This window comes from Protopterus annectens, chromosome 2.part2 (assembly GCF_019279795.1).
Source record: "Protopterus annectens isolate FY-2018-M chromosome 2.part2, PAN1.0, whole genome shotgun sequence".
In the NCBI taxonomy this organism is placed as follows: domain Eukaryota; kingdom Metazoa; phylum Chordata; order Ceratodontiformes; family Protopteridae; genus Protopterus; species Protopterus annectens.
In genome coordinates, this window is record NC_056730.1 from 525,055,106 (window position 1) to 525,075,925 (window position 20,820).

At 40.6% G+C, this 20,820-nt stretch overlaps 1 protein-coding gene across 1 annotated transcript in view; it reads right to left on the bottom strand.

Moving 5' to 3' along the window:
* Positions 1–3,704: 3,704 nt before the first annotated feature.
* The window catches only part of LOC122795699 (retinol dehydrogenase 11-like), a 429,761-nt gene continuing 412,645 nt past the window's right edge, over positions 3,705–20,820 (bottom strand). Inside the window, exon 6 of the mRNA XM_044063998.1 lies at positions 3,705–4,168. Coding sequence (XP_043919933.1) covers positions 3,974–4,168 — 195 coding nt within the window. The 3' untranslated portion in view covers positions 3,705–3,973. The remainder of the gene's footprint in view (positions 4,169–20,820) is intronic.

Below are 20,820 nucleotides of genomic sequence, written 5' to 3' on the forward strand. Positions count from 1 at the left end.
CTAAATTATTGCGTCCATCCCATTTTTACTTAGAGGCTCCATTATCATAGGCCTCTGTACATTCCTACAGTAGCCTAGTTATTATATTTCAAATCAAGAATATTAAACTGAAATAACTATTTTTAAGTTCTCATGTTCCCTAGCCTGAAATTCTCTTTCTCTCTCTCATATTCCTTATTCTGAAATTTCTCTCTCTCTCACGCATACATATGCATGCACACAGACAGACAGATGCACACAGGTAGACAGACACAAACACACACACACACACACACACACACACACACACACACACACACACACACACACACACACACACACTTCCTTAAAAGTTTTTTTTCTGTTTTTTGTCCAGACAAATGAGGTCATGAAATGGCACTCTACCCAAATGCAGCAGCTGCATCCTTTCAGGCTTAAAAAATAGATTGTCAAATCACTCATATAAAACATCTGTCTCTGATGTGTGATGATGCATTGTCAGTTCAGAGTTTTCTTAGCCTTGAGAAACTCTAGTTGAGCTTTCAAAAAATTAGCTATGCAAAAACCTTACATATCATAAATGCTACTGGCACAGAACATAAAATTCTGATTTACGAAGATACTAGATTGATAACAGGATTAATATGTGGTAAACAAGCTGTGACGCCTCTGCACTGGCCCAGTAATCAAGGAGCCTCAATCCTCACCACTGGCAACAGCTTGGGGATGTACACACTGGGAAGATGACAAGTACACACACAGTAAAGTGCAATTTCCCTTAAGAGCACACAGAGATCACAGTCAGTCTAGGGCTGCTTTCTCCCTCTTTCTCCAGATCCCCAATAAGACTCCCCACTGGCACGGCTATCAGCTGAGGGGCCAAGCCAAGACCTCCAGCACCCTCTCTGTCTAACCAGTGTTTCGTGTCTCTGCCCAAGTATCTGACACACACACACACACACACACACACACACACACACACACACACACACACACACACACACACACTTTAAGATTTGATTTACATACAAACATACATGCACAGCTGGGGAAGGCTGGCACAGGTTTACTAGCTATGCCCCCTTCTGCCCAGACTATAAGGTAGTTTCCACTGCCACCAACCCCTACTTATCAGCTACTATAAGGCCCTTATAAAGGGTGTCCAATACTACTGTGTAATAGGTTCATAGGTAGGTACTAGGCTATCTCCCCGAGGGCATTTATAAGCCTAGCCAGAGTGTTTCAGCTTTCACCGCCCCATTGATTAATTAACTGAGCCTCTGTCAAGAAGAGCCAATGAAGTGATCCCAGGGGTGTATTTTCTGTTACCCATCCACGCATCAAGGTTTCTCTTGAAGAGTGTTAGTGAGGGGCTCTGCCTAATGTAGTTAGGAATTTTGTTCCAAAGTATGGGGAGTCTCTGTGACAGGAATCTATCCCTCCAGCATGTTCTATTTATTGTTGTGGTGAGGTTTAGCTCACTAGAGTGAGTGGCTCGCAGTGACTTGGATTTCTTTAGGTGGAGCATGTCCATCAATTCTGAGTTGGACATGGCTTTGTAAGTCAGGCAGAGATCACCCCTGAGTAAGCGATATGCCACTGAGTACAGCTGGAGTTTTTCCAGTCGGGCTGGATAGGACATATGTTTGAGACCAGTAATCCTCTTGGTGAGGTACTTTTGTGGTCTTTCCAGCTGTTGGAAGTGTCTTGTGAGGTACATCCCAAACGGGGCATTGTACTCTATGATGGGTCTGATGACTGACGAGTAGAGGGGCACTATAACCTCTTTATTTCTAGATGCGAACCCTTTAGTAATTAGATGGGCTACATAGAAGGATTTCCTAACTACTTTGGAAATATGATTGTCAAAGGAGAGATTACTATCTACCTGGGTCCCCAGATCTCTTATTACCTCTTCTGTATTAAGGGGGCTGCCACCTATGTGGTAATTCATGGGTGTTTTGTTTTTCCCAAATGGGATGACTATGCATTTTTTGCATTTAGCTTGAGACCATGACTTTGACACCAGGTGTACATCTCAGTAAGGCCCTTTTGGAGAATGTCGCTGGAGAGTCAATTATGGCTCCCAGTTTGCAGTCATCGGCGAACTTGGTTAGCCATAGTCCTCCTGTGTTTGCCTGTACTTCTGAGAAGTATATGCCAAACAGTAGGGGTCCCAAGACCGAGCCTTGTGGGACACCACTTGTGACTGGTTTAGAGTCAGACTTGGAGCCCGCTATTCTTACCGTGTGAGTTCTGTCTGTAAGCCAGCTGGCAACCCATCTCGTGACGTAGGGGTTTATGTTCAGGCTGGTGAGTTTTTCTATAATTCCCGAGTGGGGAATGGTGTCAAAAGCCTTGGCGAGGTCAAGGTAGTCTGTGTGAACTACCTTCCCCTCATCTATGGCCTTGGTGACTGTCTCGAAGAAGTCAACCAGGTTTAGTAGGCATGATCTGCCCTTAACAAAGCCAAACTGGGTCGGGTCAAGTGTTTGGAGGTTCCTTTGTTAATGAGTTCCATGATGATGTGCTCCATAGTCTTGCAGACCAGGCTAGTCAGGGTTATGGGGTGATAGTTACCAGGGTCAGCTGTGGCCTCTCCTTTGTGGAGCGGAATAACCATTGCTGTGCGCCATTCTATGGGCATGTAGCCTGTGGAGAGGATGAGGTTGAACAATGTGTTTAGGTGGGGGGGGTTAGTTCGTTCTGTAGTTCATGCAAGACGCAGCCTGGGGCACCATCTGGCCCCATTGATGCTGTGCTTTTGGCTTTTGAAAGGGCTGTTTTCACCTGTGCGTCTGTGATTTCCAGGACACTACACTTTTCTGCTACTATTATCCAAATGGTAGTCTGACCAAGACTTGCAAGGCTATTTAGGAGTGGCCTGTACAGTCTCACCAAATAAATATGCAAGTACTCTAAGGGCTTAAATTTCTCTCACAAATATCAACCACAAATATAGGTTTAAATATATTTAATAATAAATAATAAAAGAACAAGACAATACTCAGTAAATCAACACAGTAACTTCAGAGTTCAAAATCACAGGAAATATTTTAAAGCAACATTACAGGACAGTCTCAAATAAATACAGAACACATCTAAACTGATCTTTACTATATTCCTATCTACATCTAAAAGAGATACTATGCCCTAAATCTTCAGCAAGGTGAGTGCAGATGATGATGATGAGTGGATGTTCTTGCTAGGTCCAATACAAAACACAAAATGCCCAATCTCTCTCTGAGAGAGTTCTTACATTAATATCAAATATTACTGCTGGGTTAGCTTGGATGGCATCACTTTTTGTCACCTGACTTCAGTTCCCAAGCTAAACAGAAACTAACAGAATTTAACATCCCTGTGTTAAAAATACATCTCTCAGATGTTTGCTCAGATCTTGGAAGTCGTAAAACAATAAAACTCTTTTACATTTTAAACCTAGTAATTACTTCTCTCCAAGACAATAGAAAAACTTCTAGCTCTAGACATTGTGTCTGCTACACTGAAACTGAGAGAGAACTGTTATAGCACAATCGTAAAGCAGTCTAATTTCAACTTATTTTCTTGACGTTTTGCAAGTTAAACCTTTTATGTTCTAGTTTCTTCTGTTAAAATATACATTTGCACAGGTATATAGGTTATATGCATTTCTGTTCTAAGTCAGCAGGGCATGCTATGGTTACATTTTAGCTCAGTAGTACATAACATGCAGTACTGTATAAATCATATCAGTATATTCACAAATGACATAGAATTATTTACAAAATTCCAGATAGCTGGGCTGGCAATATTTACGTGTATCACACAAGCAATGACTGTCACTGAAAAACTGCATGTGCTTTTTAACTTTTGCATCCTGAGGTGCCCGCATTCTCCTTTTGTACTTTTCTTCAGCAGTTTATTTCCTCACAAAATGTCATTTGCATGTGAATTTAATACTGGAATAAAGCTTGTGATAATCTGAGTGCAGAGCAGTGGTGAGTCTGGCAGTTCATTTCTCCTTCTTTTCTTTTAATCCAGTTAATTCTTCAGATGCATCCCAAAGTTTTTTTTGAATTGTTTCATCTTGAGCTAATGTGGATGGCAAAGTCAAGGTACAGTCGCTGTCAATGTACTTCCCACTGATGCCCTCCATCTCTTCAGACATGGCTGAGTAAAGTATGCTGACAGCTCCTTCTTTGGGGGTCTGCAGAAACAGAAATGAAAAGAAGGTTAAGATGATTTTATAATATCTACAGTATTTTTATAACACATGGACCCCACAATTACCACACAAAGAACAGTAAGCTAGGTTGTCAAACCAGAAGCTAGGTTGTCACACCAGTTATGCAGAACATACATTTTAAATGTGTACCTTAAACTTATGAAAATTCCATTGGCAAGAAACTCTTTAGCAAATTATTCAGTACCAACTAGATATGTATAGCCTCATGATTTGCTTCTTTACAGCTTTTTTTTTCCAGTTCAAATTTAGGCTGCTTTGTCTATCACTGTCCATCCTTCTCAGAGTTGGAAATTTCAAGCCTTGACAAAAATCAAACCCAGGGTCATTACCACCTCTCACACAAAATATATTGGCCTTTTTATTGCTTAGACTAAGAAATATCCACCAAGGCAGGAACTTAAACCTAAATTTGAATCTTGCACCTCCACTTCAGGATTTGTTTCTTCCTGTTAAACACAATTGCCCAAATAAGAAAAGAGTAAACATTGTATTTCAAAAAACAGTAATTTGCTAAAGAAAGGAGAAAAGCAAATACTTGATTATTGTTATTGTGAAAAAAGACAATGTGTATTTTCTCAGACTAATGACAACCTCAAGGCTGATAGTAGATAGTAATCATTTTCAGGTCTCCTCTGAAAAGATGTCACTAGCCTACTGGGACTAACCTGGTCAAAAAAGGATAGACTGACAGATGGATAGATAGATAGATAGATAGATAGATAGATAGATAGATAGATAGATAGAGAGCTAGATAGATAGACTGACAGATACAGATAGAGAGAGAAAATAAAAATTAGCAGGCAAAATGCCTGGCAACATTCTTGCATAAAATACTAACGTCAGACAAATGTCCAATCTTCATTTTCCTGATCACTGTTTTGTGCATTTGAGATGCACTGCTTATTAGTTTTGGAAAATTTCTTGTCTGGCAAGTGTAACCCTGACCAAGGAACAAGTAAGCTCGGTCACAGCCTGCAATATGTCTACACGTTCTATGTTTGTTTTTCTCTGATGGTATTCTTTCCCTTCTTTTTCTTGCTTAACAATATCCACCCTGAGGCAGGGGTATAGAAAATACGTGAGTGGGGACTGGATTTTACTGAATAAAGATAGCAAAGGAACCAAGATTTTGGGAGCAAATAACTAGAGAGGGAAAGATAACAGAGTGGAATGAGGCTATGCAGAAGTGTATGGAGACCGCCCTCTCCACCACGGATTAATATCAACGTAAAGGCAAAGAGGATGGGATAGGGGAGTTCATAAGTGAAAGACCATCTCTGGGAGAGTTATTAGTTGAGCCTACGACAGAAGTTGTTGTTAAAAATGGGATAATTAATAGGGCATATAAAATATTGTATGACAACTATAGGAATCAATCAGAGGCGGTTAGAAAAGATTGGGAAGAGAGAATGGAAAATTAATATAAAACAGAACAATGGGAGGACATCTGTATATCTTTGAAATGTGCAACAAAGTCCAGAAGGTTTATGATTTTTGCTTGGATGTGTTTGCATAGCTATTTTAGACCCCAAGCAAACCTCAGAGAAATTTTCATCGGGAAGACAGCAAATGCAGGATGGGGATATATTTTTGGAAATGTAATAAGCTGGCAGATTTTAACAATTCTCTACAGAATGCTTTGCAAGAAATGTTGGGGAAGCAAATGAGCGTAACTAAGGAAATTATTCTTTTGAGCTGGGATATAGGATATGAATTGCACAGACATGTTAAGGCTTTACTAAGTTTAATGGCACTGGCTCTCAAAAAAGCAATTACTAGAAAATGGAAATCAAAATCATCTGGAACTGGGGATGGCACCTTTCGCTGAGGCTAAAACTGGATTAAAACCTTGTCCCTTGCACCTCCCCATAACTCCATCTACCTCCTCCCCTTCTCTAACTACTCTTCCCACCCCACATCCATTTTGTGACTTTACTAGTATGTCAGGAGGAGGAGGAATGTCCTCTTTTCCTGGTTTGGATGCAATCACTTCACATTAGTGATGCTTTTCTTAAATAAAAACAAAGCAGAATGAGAGAATTAACAAACTCCGATAATCTGTTTGTTTTTAAAAACAGAATACCAGAGTTTGTACAGTGTTTTCTGGACTACCGGATAATTGCTCTGATCTCTGGGTAGTATGGAAAAAAGTAATAGGTGGCAACCCTATCTGGTACTGGAGTACTGAATAGCGTAAATGAGATTAAAGAAGTAGAAATGGGATCCTTAGAAAAGGGAAAGAGAAAACTAAAGAGAAATGAAATTTTTGTGAACAATACATGCCCAGCAATGCTCTGGAGAAATGAGGTTTAAAGGAAGGCAGGAATTAAGCAATTTATGTAATGTTGAAGTAAAGGATAATTGTTAAAAAGAAAACATAAATGTATAATGCATAAAAATGTTTGCTATATTTTTTTCTTTTCTATTAGTATCTATGTTATTGTCTACTATGCAATAATTTAACAAAGATGCTTAAAAAGCAATAGCTATCCATACTTTTTATTTGTAGTGATTAAACTGATTTGTTGCTCATCTGTCACATTTTCACAGCATCTCCTCAGAAGGACAAGAAGCAGAAAGAAACTATAAAGATTTTTCAGAGTGCCCATTCACATTTGTTTAAACACTTACTCAGACTGTAGCTCATTTATACATTGCAAGGACTAACATTTGTGAAGCGTGTTAATGCTTAGGAGCAAACTCAGACTGTTAAGTATGAAAGTGCTGAGTATATCAGAAGGGCTGACCTTAGGCCAAATTCCAAAAGAATTGCTCTTGATGTAAGTAGCTTACTTTGGTGTGAGCCTGCTTTATAGATGTAGGCCTTACACCAACAGAATATCAGACCAAGTCACTTACACCAAGAGAAAATCTTTTGTAATTGGGACGGGATTACTCTGGAGTAAGTTTACTTACATCAAGATCAAGTCTTCTGGAATTTGATCACTGACATAGTAATTGGTGATGGTGGAAAAGTAACTTCCACACAGTGCCTAACACCGTCCAAAAACTAGGCAACAGTTTAATCAAGATGCTTGAAAGATAAGCTAATGAGCCAGTTGCACTTTTATATACTGCTGACAGCTGGCCAGAAAACAGAGGTTTTACTCCTTATTAAAAAGAATGAAAGCATGACGAACACTATCTTCTTCTATAAGATATGGCACTATGAATTAGTTTCAGAGTGAAAAGGTTATGTACCTGTTCACCTGACATTATGATATATTGTATTTAAAGTGATATATTACCAGTGTTTAACAAAAGGCTGGCCATTGTTGGGTGTCATAGTTGATAACTGCATTTTGTGGTCCAAAGTAAAAACTATGAAAATGCACTTAGAAGAAATTAGATCCATAGCTGTTAGAGCTTAAAACAAAACTGCACCAGAAGTCTGCTGAGAAAGGGAATATTTTTTTTTGTCCTACACAAGTATAGTGGCTTTGTTGATGCTTGAACTGACCAGCAGCCATGCTACATAACTTCCTCTCCTTGTTTGTCACTCACGCAACAAAGCACTTTCATACCACACTACATAATCTCTTCTCTGTTAAGTCTCCTTCCACCAGTGCTGGATGATAAAGCTGAACTTTTTGAATGTCTCCTCTGGTCATAAGCTTAGTAAGAACACATAAGCCTATGAACCTATGAAACAATTAAACTTCATGCCACACTACATATTCTGTCTATATGAGTTACTCATAAAACAACAATCTTTCATGTCACACTACATAATCTGCTTTCCTCATGCATTATGTATGAAACAGTGATCCTTCATGCTGTGGTACATAACATCCTTTCCTCTCTTCTTGTGTGGCACTCACGAAACAATGAACTTTCATGTCCTATTGCATAACCTCTTCTCCATGTGTTACTGATGAAACAGTGACAAACAGTAGGTTTAGTAGGCATGATTTTCCCATGACAAACTGTGTTGGGTCCAGTGTCTGAAAGTTTCTTATGTCTTTTTTTTTTTTGTTCAAACACCTTTATTGAATTATTGCTTGTGACACAGGTAAATTTACATTCATATAAAAGTAAATCAAACTATATTAAGATAAACATTATACTTCTTAAACTCTGAGCTTTGGCCAGCTAAGACCTACATGCAATCAACTGGAAGTATAAGTGAATTTAAGTAAATCTTTATCTGTACTTTTTTCAAATAATACAGCATTTAAATTGATTTTCTTGTGTTGCACTGAATACTAACTAGCTGGAAGTTGTGGCTCTGTTTTTTCAGTTAATGCTTGTTAGAATTCCTGCATAGCCAGTGGTAAGTGGGGGTAGTTCACTTCATTGTTATTCGGTTTCTGCCTTATATAAGTGGTACATTTTGGATTATTTTCTGCTTAAACTCTGAGCTTTGGTCAGCTAAGACCTACGTGCAATCAATTGGATGTATAAATGAATTTAAGTAAATCTTTATCTGCACTTTTATTTTCAAATAATACAGCATTTAAACTGATTTATTTGTGTTACATTGAATACTATCTAGCTGGAAGATGTGGCTCTGTTTTTTTTTCAGTTAGTTCTCCACCCACCCTCCCTGCTTTTGTTTTGGTGTTAATCTTGGTGGCTTTGAAACTGCCCGTCCCTCTTGTAAATTTGCATTTAGATACTCCTCCTGGGACCATCTCATTTGCTCACTCAAAAAAAAAAAAATTTGCACTTTTTTCATCTGCTTTTACTGTATTTGTGTTTCTTCCTACTTTATTACTTTATTTTGCTTTTGTGTCATCTTAAAAGTACTCAATTGCATTTATTACTGCTTGGTGTAACTATCATTCTAAGCCTTTTGGTTTAAGCACTTGGACTTCAGACCAGTTATTTTACATTAAGAAGGTCTGTGGTCTGCACTGTTGTGGCAGGACAGGTAGCTTACATCCTTCTAAGTTGGGAACTGCTGATTGAAGGCTCAGTGTCTGTTATTCTAAACTAAAGTGTATTAGTTCTAGTTTAAGCACTTGAGCTTCAGGACAGTTATTTTACATTAAGAAAGTTCGTGGTCTGCACTCTTGTGGGAGGAGAGGCTGGACTCTGCCCTTCTGAGCTGGGAATTTCTGGTTAAAGGCTTATAGTGCCTGCATATTTGAACTGTTTCTTACTGAAATTGGTGCACCTTGTTTGCTGTAGCATAGACTAGATCCAGGCCTGCTGAATCTAGCTTTGTTTGTATAACTTGAGCACTAATCCAGGCCTTCTTTTTTGGAGAAGGTTCCCCTGCACCCAAGTGGCAGGAGTGTGCAGTTAGAACTTGTCTGATTGAAGACTACAGTAACAGGGCTCAGTTTTGAGATTTTTTATTGGTTAATTGGGTAATTTGTTTAAAAGCCTTTTCTGATTGCTTGTAGTCATCTAAAGCTGTTTTAAGTCTATTTTTTACTGTTTGTAGTCGTTTAAAGCTGTTTTAAGTATATGTTTTTACTCTTTTTGACTTATCTTTTAAAAAAAAAATTTCCTTGTTTCCCACCTTTCTAAGCTAGTATAGTCCAGTTTTCAGGCTAGTGCTGAATTCAGGGCTGTGTTACAATTTCCTGAGTTGCCCATACCTTACTTCGATAGAGGGAGGTTTCTCTGTTCACCTGTGAGAGAGGGAGCTTTGGGCAGCTATCTGTCCCTGGACGAGTGTTTCCAGCTCAGAAGTTAGTAGTTTATAGGCCATTTTGGGCTAATTTCTACCTCTTTCATTTTCCTGCTGTAAAAACTGCGTTTGCACGGTTTTGCACATCCGGGCAGAGCCAGTTAACTAGGGCTAAATTTATCCCGGCTCCACCAAGTCTCCTCTTCAGTTTTTCCCTTGAAAGTAGTCTAACTCTCAACCTAAGCACTTAAAAAGCATCCTACACTCCAGCACTTGCTCAGACCTAATAGAAAGCACTAATATAACCTGACACTTGATTGCTCAGCAGGGCAAGGCTGATTATTCACCCCTCACCAACCAAGAGACTAAGCAGCTCACCCTAATATTCAAGCATGACCAAAGGGCAATTTCAGGTATACTCTCCATTCCAGCTGGTGAACCTGGGACCTGGGTATCCTGATCTAATGTTACAACTGCCTCATATACACAGACAACCCTCTCCTCCTACCACAAAACATTAACATATACGAGAGATGCAATTATATAGCTAAATTGGAGGCTAAGCGCTCTCCACCCAAGACTGGAACAGGTAGTCATGAGGAGAAGGTTAACATTTGCACCACACCTCCAGCCTCACAGAGACATACAAAACTACTGGCAAAAAATACACATAAATACACAAAATCATACTCGAAGACTCTAAATAAAAACCTGCAAAAGCATCACAGACCTCCAAAGCAGACACCAAAAAACCTGCACCTCCCATCACAAACCAGACAACACAGAAAACACAAAATCAGTGTGCCGCACAATCACAGCCCTTAAGGCGAAATAACATACCTAACACACTAGTAATAAGCGACTCTATAGTCAAGCACACTGACGTCCCATTCACTAGGCTGGACAAGGAGAAGGCTACTGTTAGCTGCCTGGCGGGAACCAGAATCCGCCACATAACACAAGCACTCAGGTCATTCCAGAACAAGTACAAATATGACTCTGTCATTGTTCATGTTGGTGTGAATGACTTGAGACGTACTTCCTGGACTACATGAAAAGAGACATGGAAGAGCTCTCTGATCACGTAGCCCAGGCGGGTATGACCCTGACCCTAAGTAGCATCCTGCCCTCACCAAGAATGATACTGCAGTATAAAGAAAAATTTATCAATTTCAACAATTGGCTAAGCTTCTGGTGTCATTCAACGGGGATCCAGTGTCTGTCAGCCTGAGATGACATGCTCGACAAGCCTTGTTGCTTCGCAAGAGATGGCTTGCACCTGTTACCCCTAGGCTTTCGAATACTGGCCAAGGCTCTTGCTGCCCCCATAGTGCCTTTTTTAGGCAAGGCTCAAAAGTCAAACCCAACTCCATAAATAGCACAAATAAAAACTGAGGGTTATGCTACTCAATGCCAGGAGTTTAAATCTCAAAATGCACGCACTCGAAGCACTCCTCAGTATGGAAAACGTCCACATGTGTGCAGTAACTGAAACCTGGTTCAAGGCTCCACAGAGCACCCCAGCACTACTGGGCTATAACTCATACCACACATTTCGGCCACAGAACATGGACCAAAACACAAAAGGAGGGGGCGTATCCATATTCATCAAGGATACCTACACCTCCAGGTTAGTGGTGCAGCATGATACTGCAGAGATCATCCATGTGCAACTAACATCAGGCAAATCTGCACTGCAAATTGTGGCCTGCTACAGATCACCCTCCAGGACCCAGAACCACCACTCCACCTTTCTGGAGACACTGGAAAACATGAAGGTCCTACCAAACACCCTGATATTGGGTGATTTCAATTACCCTACCGTTAACTGGGAAAACTACTCAAGTAAAAACTCCCAGGTCCAGCGCTTCCTGGAATTTATCAACTCAAATGCCCTGGATCAGCTGGTAAGCTCCCCTACCAGAGGTGAAAACATATTGGGCCTGGTCATCACCAACATAGGCGACAGGTGTTCCACACTGGAGGTCAACTCGTCACTGGTTAGATCAGACCATAAACTAATCACTCTGGATGTCCACACCAAACCACCACCTCCAACCAAGGACACCACAGTGAAAAACGTTTCTATAGCAAACTTCACCTTACTTAAGACAGAGGTGGTAAGTTTCACAGCCCCCATGCTAAAGGATAACAGTGTCCAAGATGCAGGAACCTTTACAAATGCACTCTATGAGCACCTACAAGGATGCATGGATCATGCCATCCCTAGCAAAACCAAAACTCACTCCCTTAAGAGAAGGAAACCAGTCTGGTGGACCCCTGCCATAAACAGGCTATACAATAGAAGGAGGAAACTAGTTCAGAAAAAAAGCAAATCCCAAGAAGGAAAGACATCCCTGATCAGTATCAGTAAAAAAACTAAGGTCCCTCATAAAATCCTCCAAGGCTAACTTCAAAAGAAAAATAGCCAAGGATTTGAAAGATAACCACAAAGCCTTCTTTAGCTATGTCAAGAATCTAAGTGGCAACTCGCAGATAGGCTCTGAGCTAGTGCAAAATAGCACAAAATATACTGAACCCACTGATATTGCCAATATCCTGGAAGATAGATTCAGTGCAAACTTCACCCCCCTCTCACCCCCCAAAAGGGCCCACAACAATACCGGAAAAGTGTAGTGTCCCAGAAATTACAGACGCACAGGTGAAAACAGCCCTTTCAAAAGCCAAAAGCACAATGTCAATGGGGCCAGATGGTGTCCCAGGCTGCGTCTTGCACGAACTACAGAACGAACTAATCCCCCACCTAAACACACTGTTCAACCTCAGCCTCTCCACAGGCTATGTGCCCATAGAATGGTGCACAGCAATAGTTATTCTGCTCCACAAAGGAGGGGCCACAACTGACCCTGGTAACTATCGCCCCATAAGCCTGACTAGCCTGGTCTGCAAGGCTATGGAGCACATCACCATGGAACTCATTAACAAAGACATTGGGAACCTCCAAACACTTGACCCGACCCAGTTCGGCTTTGTTAAGGGCAGATCATGCCTACTAAACCTGGTTGACTTCTTCAAGACAGTCACCAAGGCCATAGATGAGGAGAAAGTAGTTCACACAGCCTACCTTGACCTGGCCAAGGCTTTTGACACCATTCCCCACTCGGGAATTATAGAAAAACTCACCAGCCTGAACATAAACCCCTACGTCACGAGATGGGTTGCCAACTGGCTTATAGACAGAACTCACACGGTAAGAATAGCGGGCTCCAGGTCCGACTCTAAACCAGTCACAAGTGGTGTCCCACAAGGCTCAGTCCTGGGACCCCTACTGTTTGGCATATACTTCTCAGAAGTACAGGCAAACACAGGAGGACTATGGCTAACTAAGTTCGCAGATGACTGCAAACTGGGAGCCATAATTGGCTCTCTGGCTGACATGGAGATTCTCCAAAAGGGACTTACTGAGACGAACACCTGGTGTCAAAGTCATGGTCTCAAGCTAAATGTCAAAAAATACATAGTCATCCCATTTGGGAAAAACAAAACACCCATGAATTACCACATAGGTGGCAGCCCCCTTAATACAGAAGAGGTAATAAGAGATCTGGGGACCCAGGTAGATAGCAATCTCTCCTTTGACAATCATATTGCCAAAGTAGTTAGGAAATCCTTCTATGTAACCCATCTAATTACTAAAAGGTTTGCATCTAGAAATAAAGAGGTTATAGTGCCCCTCTACTCGTCACTCATCAGACCCATCATAGAGTACAATGCCCCATTTAGTATGTACCTCACAAGACACTTCCAACAGCTTGGAAAGACCACAAAAGTACCTCACCAACAGGATTACTGGCCTCAAACATATGTCCTATGCAGCCCGACTGGAAAATCTCCAGCTGTACTCAGTGGTATATCGCTTACTCAGAGGTGATCTCTGCCTGACTTACAAAGCCATATCCAACATCAGAATTGATGGACATGCTCCACGTAAAGAAATCCAAGTCACTGCGAGCCACTCACTCTAGTGAGCTAAACCTCACCACAACAATAAATAGAACATGCTGGAGGGATAGATTCCTGTCACAGAGACTCCCCATGCTTTGGAACAAAATTCCTAACTACATTAGGCAGAGCCCCTCACTAACACTCTTCAAGAGAAACCTTGATGAGTGGATGAGTAACAGAAAATACACCCCTGGGATCACTTCCTTGGCTCTTCTTGACAGATGCTCAGTTAATTAATCAATGGGGCGGTGAAAGCCGACACACTCTGGCTAGGCTTATAAATGCCCTCGGGCAGATAGCCTAGTACCTACCTATGAACCTATATATATTGCAATATATCATATAACCTAATCAATATTATATAAATTATTCAATTCCTACCTTTTTTAAACAAGAAACATCTTCATTAAACCATTACTTACTACACAGGCAATCAGACATTTATATAAATGAAAACAAACCACACCAACACAATCCTAGTTGCAAGCACTTTACATCACAAACCATACTGACACACTGCCAGTTGCAAACATTATACATCACTTATAATTTACCCAATCTTTCTCACTCAGATACTACATAGCTCATTTAAGTCCTGCTGCCTTTTAGACCTCATTTCTCCCTTGTATATACTCTTCCTACAATTCCCATTTTTATTTCCTATGTAATGTGCTCCTGCTATTTGCTAAAGATCTCAGTTCCAGTTGTTTTATCTCTCTTACAATATTCACTACTTCCAATATAGTTGGTTTAGATTTTGATTTCCATTTTCTAGTAATTGCTTTTTTGGCAGCCACCATTACTAGACACAGCAAGGCCTTACCATGTTTAGGCCATTATAATTCTATCATAGCTCAGAAAAATCATATCCCTCGTCAGACCAGTCTGCCCACCCAGAATCTCCAACAGTGCATCCCGCAGGGAATTCTTAAAGTCTGCCAACTCACCACACTCCCTGAAAATATGTTCCCAATTACCTCTTTCTTCCCCTTCACCACTCCAAAATTTTCTGTCTGCCTGAGGAAAAATTCTCTGGAGTCTACTTGGGGTATAAAAATATCTATGTAAACATTTTCAGGTAAAAATCCTAAATCTTCTAGATTTTGTTGCATATTTGGGAGACATACATATAGCCTCCCTTTGTTTCATTGTGAATTGCTTATCCAGTCTCTCTTTCCAATCCTTTGAAACCTCCTCTGATTGATTCTTATAGTTATGCAATATTTCATATCTTCTACTAACTATTCCTTTTTTAATAGCAACTTCTGTTCTAGATTCTATTAAAAAAATCTACCCATACTGGTCTTTCGTTTAGGACCCCCTATTTCTTTCTCTTTGTCTATACTCTATCAGTCCCCGATAGGGAAAGCAATCTCTAACCTGCAGTCCAAATAAATTCTTGGGGTCTTCCCGCTCTATCATCTTTCTGTCTCTAGTTATTTGCTCCCAGTAACTTGATTCCTTTCCAGTTTTCTCCAATAAATTCCGACCCCCTCTTGCCTATTGTCTGTATCCCTAATTGCAGCAAAATCTCCTTTCTCCATTTCCATGTTGGTTTAGTTCTTAGAATATGTTCTGCTACTTTATGGATATAACATTCCGCATGATTATTGTTATTCTCCTTAAATGCCTGCATCCAAAATTCCAGTCTCTCATTGTTTCGTGAGTTTCGCCTGTGTTTCATTAGGTCTGTATTAGTTTGCTAAAATGTCTACTCATCGACCCCTAATCAGTGAAAATTCCGTCAGCGATTCACTGAATTTACTAAGAGCCATGAAATAGCTGCCCAAAGCACAATGGACCAACGTGTAGTTGACTCAAACCCATGCAAGTGGGGCTTCACCCCCCCACCCCCTAACTATATATATACAACTACATATACCGACTCCAAGATCGCACTACAGTGGCGAAAAGGGCAAAGCTCTGTAGTTGTCCGTTGTGCTTTAGCCAACTATTGCGTTGCCCTTAGTAAATTCAGCGAATTTCTGAAGTGATTTTTGCTGATTACGGGTCAATGAACAGGTATTTGCCGGAATAACATTTTGGCGACTGAATATAGACCCGTTTCATTATCATCGATTTCCAATTTGCATTATAGTTTTCTGCTTGCGCTATGTATAGGAGTCTTAACTGTGTAGCTCTGAAATACCCCTTCAAATTAGGTAATCCTAATCCGCCTTGTTCTACTGGAAGAATCAGCTTATCCCATTTGACTCTTGCCATCTTCCCCTCCCAGATTAAGTCCTTCAGTTCTTTATTAATTGCTACCCATAGCTTCTCTTTTGATTGATAAATATATGCCTGACCTGTGTATAAGACTAAATGGACTAAAAATATTTTAACGGCCTTTATCTTACTATCCACATCCATATAACAAAGCTTCCATTTTCTCAGTTTTTGCATTATCTTTTGTTTAGTCTCTTCCCACATATCCTTAGCTACCACAGTAGAATAATTTTTAATCCATACTGCTAAATATTTAATTGTAACATGTCCCCATAAATATTGTCTGCAAGGGGCTGTGCTTGTATTTACTAGACTGCGGAATGATGATTCATCACTGAGACAAAGCTGAAATTCCTTAAGATTCCAAGAGCAGAATAAGTTATTTCTTACATTTATTTCATTGAATTGCACTTCTTTAATATTATAATTGTGCTATAAAGCTAATCTACTACATTTTGCACTGTTATAAAGCTTGTTTTTTACTGTTTCACTGCATTTATATACTGTTTTATATTGTTTTAACTGTATTTTTCATTGCTAGATACTGTTTCATTACTCTAATTGCATTTTTACTGAATTACTTAACTCTAAACTGCTTTCTCATACCGACAGTTGCATTGTCTGTTTGTGAGTGCTCTATCTGTGCTTTTCTGTACATTTTTTGTGAGATTTCTGTGTTCTAGTCAGGTATCATATAACTGATTTGTTTGCAGTTAAAAGCATTCTCTAGAGTCTCCTTGGTCCTTTATCTGTTTAAAACTTTCATTTAGTGGCTACAGCTAGTAGTTGTAATAGTTTCCCACCCATGCTCCCTATTGGCATCTTGTTCTTATACTTGGTGGCTTTGCAGTTACCTGCCCATACTGTAAATTTGACCTGGGACACTCCTCCCAGTCTAGTGTCATTAGCTCATTCTACCTAATACAGAGAGAACATATGAGAAGGCCAACCCACTTAGGTTCTTAACCTTGAATTATCTTCTGTTCCTGCTTTCTCCCTTTCCACTTTACTGAAAATTTTTTTTTTTGCTAGAATCTCCTTGTGTTCTGACTGAGTGTGCTTTTCAGCTGATAAGTATATTTTAAGGCACTTTTTAACTGTTCAGAGTTGAATAAAACAATAATTGAATTCAGTTCAGAATACAGTTTGAATAAATTGAATTTAATTATACTGTATTTGCTCTAATATTGCTACACACTCAAGTGTGCTAGCTTGCACTGTACTTGAATTGTTTTAGTGCTGTTTTAGCTGCCTTTCTGTAAAAAAAATCTAAGCTTGTTTCCTGCCTTTCCTGTAACTAGTCTAGTTCAGATATAGACATGCTGTATCCAGGACTGTTTGTAAGCTTCTGGGCCCCCCAAGCCTTTCTGTGTTGTAAGGAAGCCTTCTAGCTTATTAGTGGGACTGGTAAGCACTAAGTAGCCTATCTAGAACAAGAGGACTGGTTTCTGGCCCAGAAAGTGTAGTTATTGGCTGTCTGGGCAGTTTTTCCATCTCTTTCAACCTTTCTTGTTTAAAAGCCTGTGCTTGAGCATGTTTCCCACTTCTCCTGTAACTAGTCTAGTCCAGATACAGATTTGCTGTATCCAAGACTGTTTGTAAGCTTTTGAGCCCCCCAAGTCTTTCGGTGTTGGAGGGAAGCCTTCTAGCTATCAGTGGGAGTGGTAAGCACTAGGTAGCCTGTCTACCACTAGAGGAGTGGTTTCTGGCCCAGAAATTGTAGTTTATTGGCCATTTGGGCAGTTTTTCCATCTCTCAACTTTCTGGTTTAAAAGCCCACGTTCGCGCTTGTTTCCTACCTTTCCTGTAACTAGTCTAGTCCAGATACAGACTTGCTGTATCCAGGACTGTTTGTAAGCATCTGAGCAGTGCCAAAGCCTGCTCTTCAATTTCTCCCTTAGATCTACTAGTTCTCTCCTCTCCTGCACTTTTACTAGCTTATTAGTCTAGCACTTTACCAGACTTCTTGTAGCAATTATTGTAGCATACAAAAGTGCTACCAGCACTAAATGTTCTACAAGGAAACAGATCCAGTACTTATTATTAATGCACACCCCTCCAGGCATGTCTAAAGGTCAGTTCCCTGTGGTTTCTCCTATTAACCTGGTGAACTTGGGCATCCTGAGGTAATGTAGCAACTGCCTCATGTACACCAACAGCCCTCTCCTCTTACCTCCCAACACTCAGACTTGTGAGAGATGCACTTATATATCCAAACTATAAGCCAAGTGCTCTCCAGCCAAGACTGGAATAGCTGGTCAAGAGGAGAAGGTCAACACTTGCACCACACCACATGGAACACATAGCCCCACCAGAACACACACCAGCACTGCCTTCACATAAAAACACAAACAACACACCCACTTTCGTGGAGGCTCTCAATAAAAATGTACCCAAACAGCAGAGACCTCCAAGGCAGAAATGCACTCAACCACCACAACACAACACTAATCATGAGACACATAACTCTCCTAAACAGTGTACCACTCAACCAAAGTCCCTAAGGCAAAACAGCATGCCCAACACACTAGTCATAGGTGACTCGATAGTGAGGCACACTGATGTTCCACTCAATAGGTTGAATAAGAAGAAAGTAACAGTCAGCCGCCTGTCTTGTGCCAGGATCTGCCACATAATGCATGCACTCAGGTCCCTCAACAACAGGTACAAATATGACTCAGTTATTGTACCTGTGGGTATGAATGACCTGAGATGTACCTCCCTGGACTACATGAAAAGAGACATGGAGGAGCTCTCGGATTATGTAGCCCAGGCGGGTATGACCCTAGCCCTGAGCCGCATCCTACCATCACCCAGAATGATACCACAGTACAAGCAGAAAATGATTGATTTCAACAATTGGCTAAGTTTTTGGTGTCATTCTAAGGGGATCCAGTATCTGTTTGCCTGGGATGATATGATTGACAGACCTCAATGCTTTGCCAGAGATGGCCTGCATCTGTCACCCCCGGGCTACCGCATACTGGCCAAGGCTCTTGCCACCCCTATAGTGCCTTTTTTCGGTGGTATTCCAAAGATCAAATTACCACCATAACAACTACAAGCAAACGCAATCTGAGGGTCATGCTGCTCAACGTTAGAAGTCTAAATCTCAAAATACACTCGCTCAAAGTACTCCTTAAAATGGAGAACATCGACATTTGTGCTGTAACACAGACCTGGTTCAAGGCAGCAGAAAGCACCCCTACACTACCAGGCTATAACTCTTTCCACACCTTTCGTCCCCAGAACTTGGACCAACGCTCCAAAGGTGGTGGTGTTCCCATATTCATAAAGAATGCACACACCTCCAGACTGGAAGCCCAACATAACGCATCAGAGATACTTCAGGTGGAGCTAACATTAGGTAAGACAGCAATTCAGGTCGTAGCCTGCTATAGGTCCCCAACCATGACTCAAGACTCACACTCCACATTTCTAAGCACCCTGTAGAATATTAGGGTCCAACCTAACACTCTCATGCTAGGTGACTTCAACTACCCCTCCATTAACTGGAAAAACTACCCATGTACCAATACACATGCCCAATGTTTCCTGGAGTTCATTAATTCCAATGCCCTGGACCAGCTCATTCTTACCCCCACTAGAGGTAGCAACATCCTTGACCTGGTCATTACTAACATGGGCGACCATTGCTCTACACCAATAGTCAGCTCCTCCCAGGTTGGATCCGACCACAAACTAATCACCTTGGAAATCTACAAACCTCCCACCCCCTCTGCAAAGGTAACCACCATGAAAAACTTCTCCAAAGCTAACTTTGGCCTCCTAAAAACAGAGGTGGCTAACTTCACGGCACCCATGCAAATGGAGAATAGTTGCATGACTGCCGAATCATACAACAATGCACTGTACGAACACGTGCACAAATGCATGGATCTCTCCATACCCAATAGAGAACTCAGCACAGCTCCTCGTGGTATCCAGCAGAGTTCCTAGAGCAGCAGAGAAAGGAAAAAGCAACTTTCCAGATTTTAAGTATTTTTTCTTGCATTTTTCGACCATTTGTGTTCTTCGATGACTGTTTCTGTCTATCTTATGGTGGTATTACCTGTTTTTCCTGTTTTTATAAGCTTTAATTGTTGGTTGCACTTCTTAGTTAAAGTTTGCTTAAAAGTTAAACTACAGGCTAATACACTCAAGTGTACTAGCTTTTGATAGCATTTAATCGAAAAGCAAAGCATTTATTGTGTTTTCTGTTCTGTCTGTGAAAAAAAAACTTGAAAAACCAAAAAAATATTCTTGTTCTCCTAACTTTCCTGGTTAGTTTGTTCCAGTGATCAGATTTTGCTGATCCCTGGGCTTTGTCTTGGTTCCTGTACTTCTCCATTTTCTTTGTTTGGTCAGGGGGAAGTTTCTTTACTCACCAGTGGGAGTGGGGAGTACTGAGCTGCCTGTTTGTCCTCAGAGGAGTGGTTTAAGACAGTAACTTGTAGTTCAGTGGCCATTTTGGGTCATTTCCTGCCTTTTCCAGCCCCCTGCTATAAAGCACGCTTTGGCAGGCTTTTCTGGCTGTAGAGAACTCAGCACAGCTCCTCGTGGTATCCAGCAGAGTTCCTAGAGTAGCAGAGAAAGGAAAAAGCAACTTTCCAGATTTTAAGTATTTTTTCTTGCATTTTTCGACCATTTGTGTTCTTCAACTACTGTTTCTGTCTATCTTATAGTGGTATTACCTGTTTTTCCTGTTTTTATAAGCTTTAATTGTTGGTTGCACTTCTTAGTTTAAGTTTGCTTAAAAGTTAAACTACAGGCTAATACACTCAAGTGTACTAGCTTTTGATAGCATTTAATCGAAAAGCAAAGCATTTATTGTGTTTTC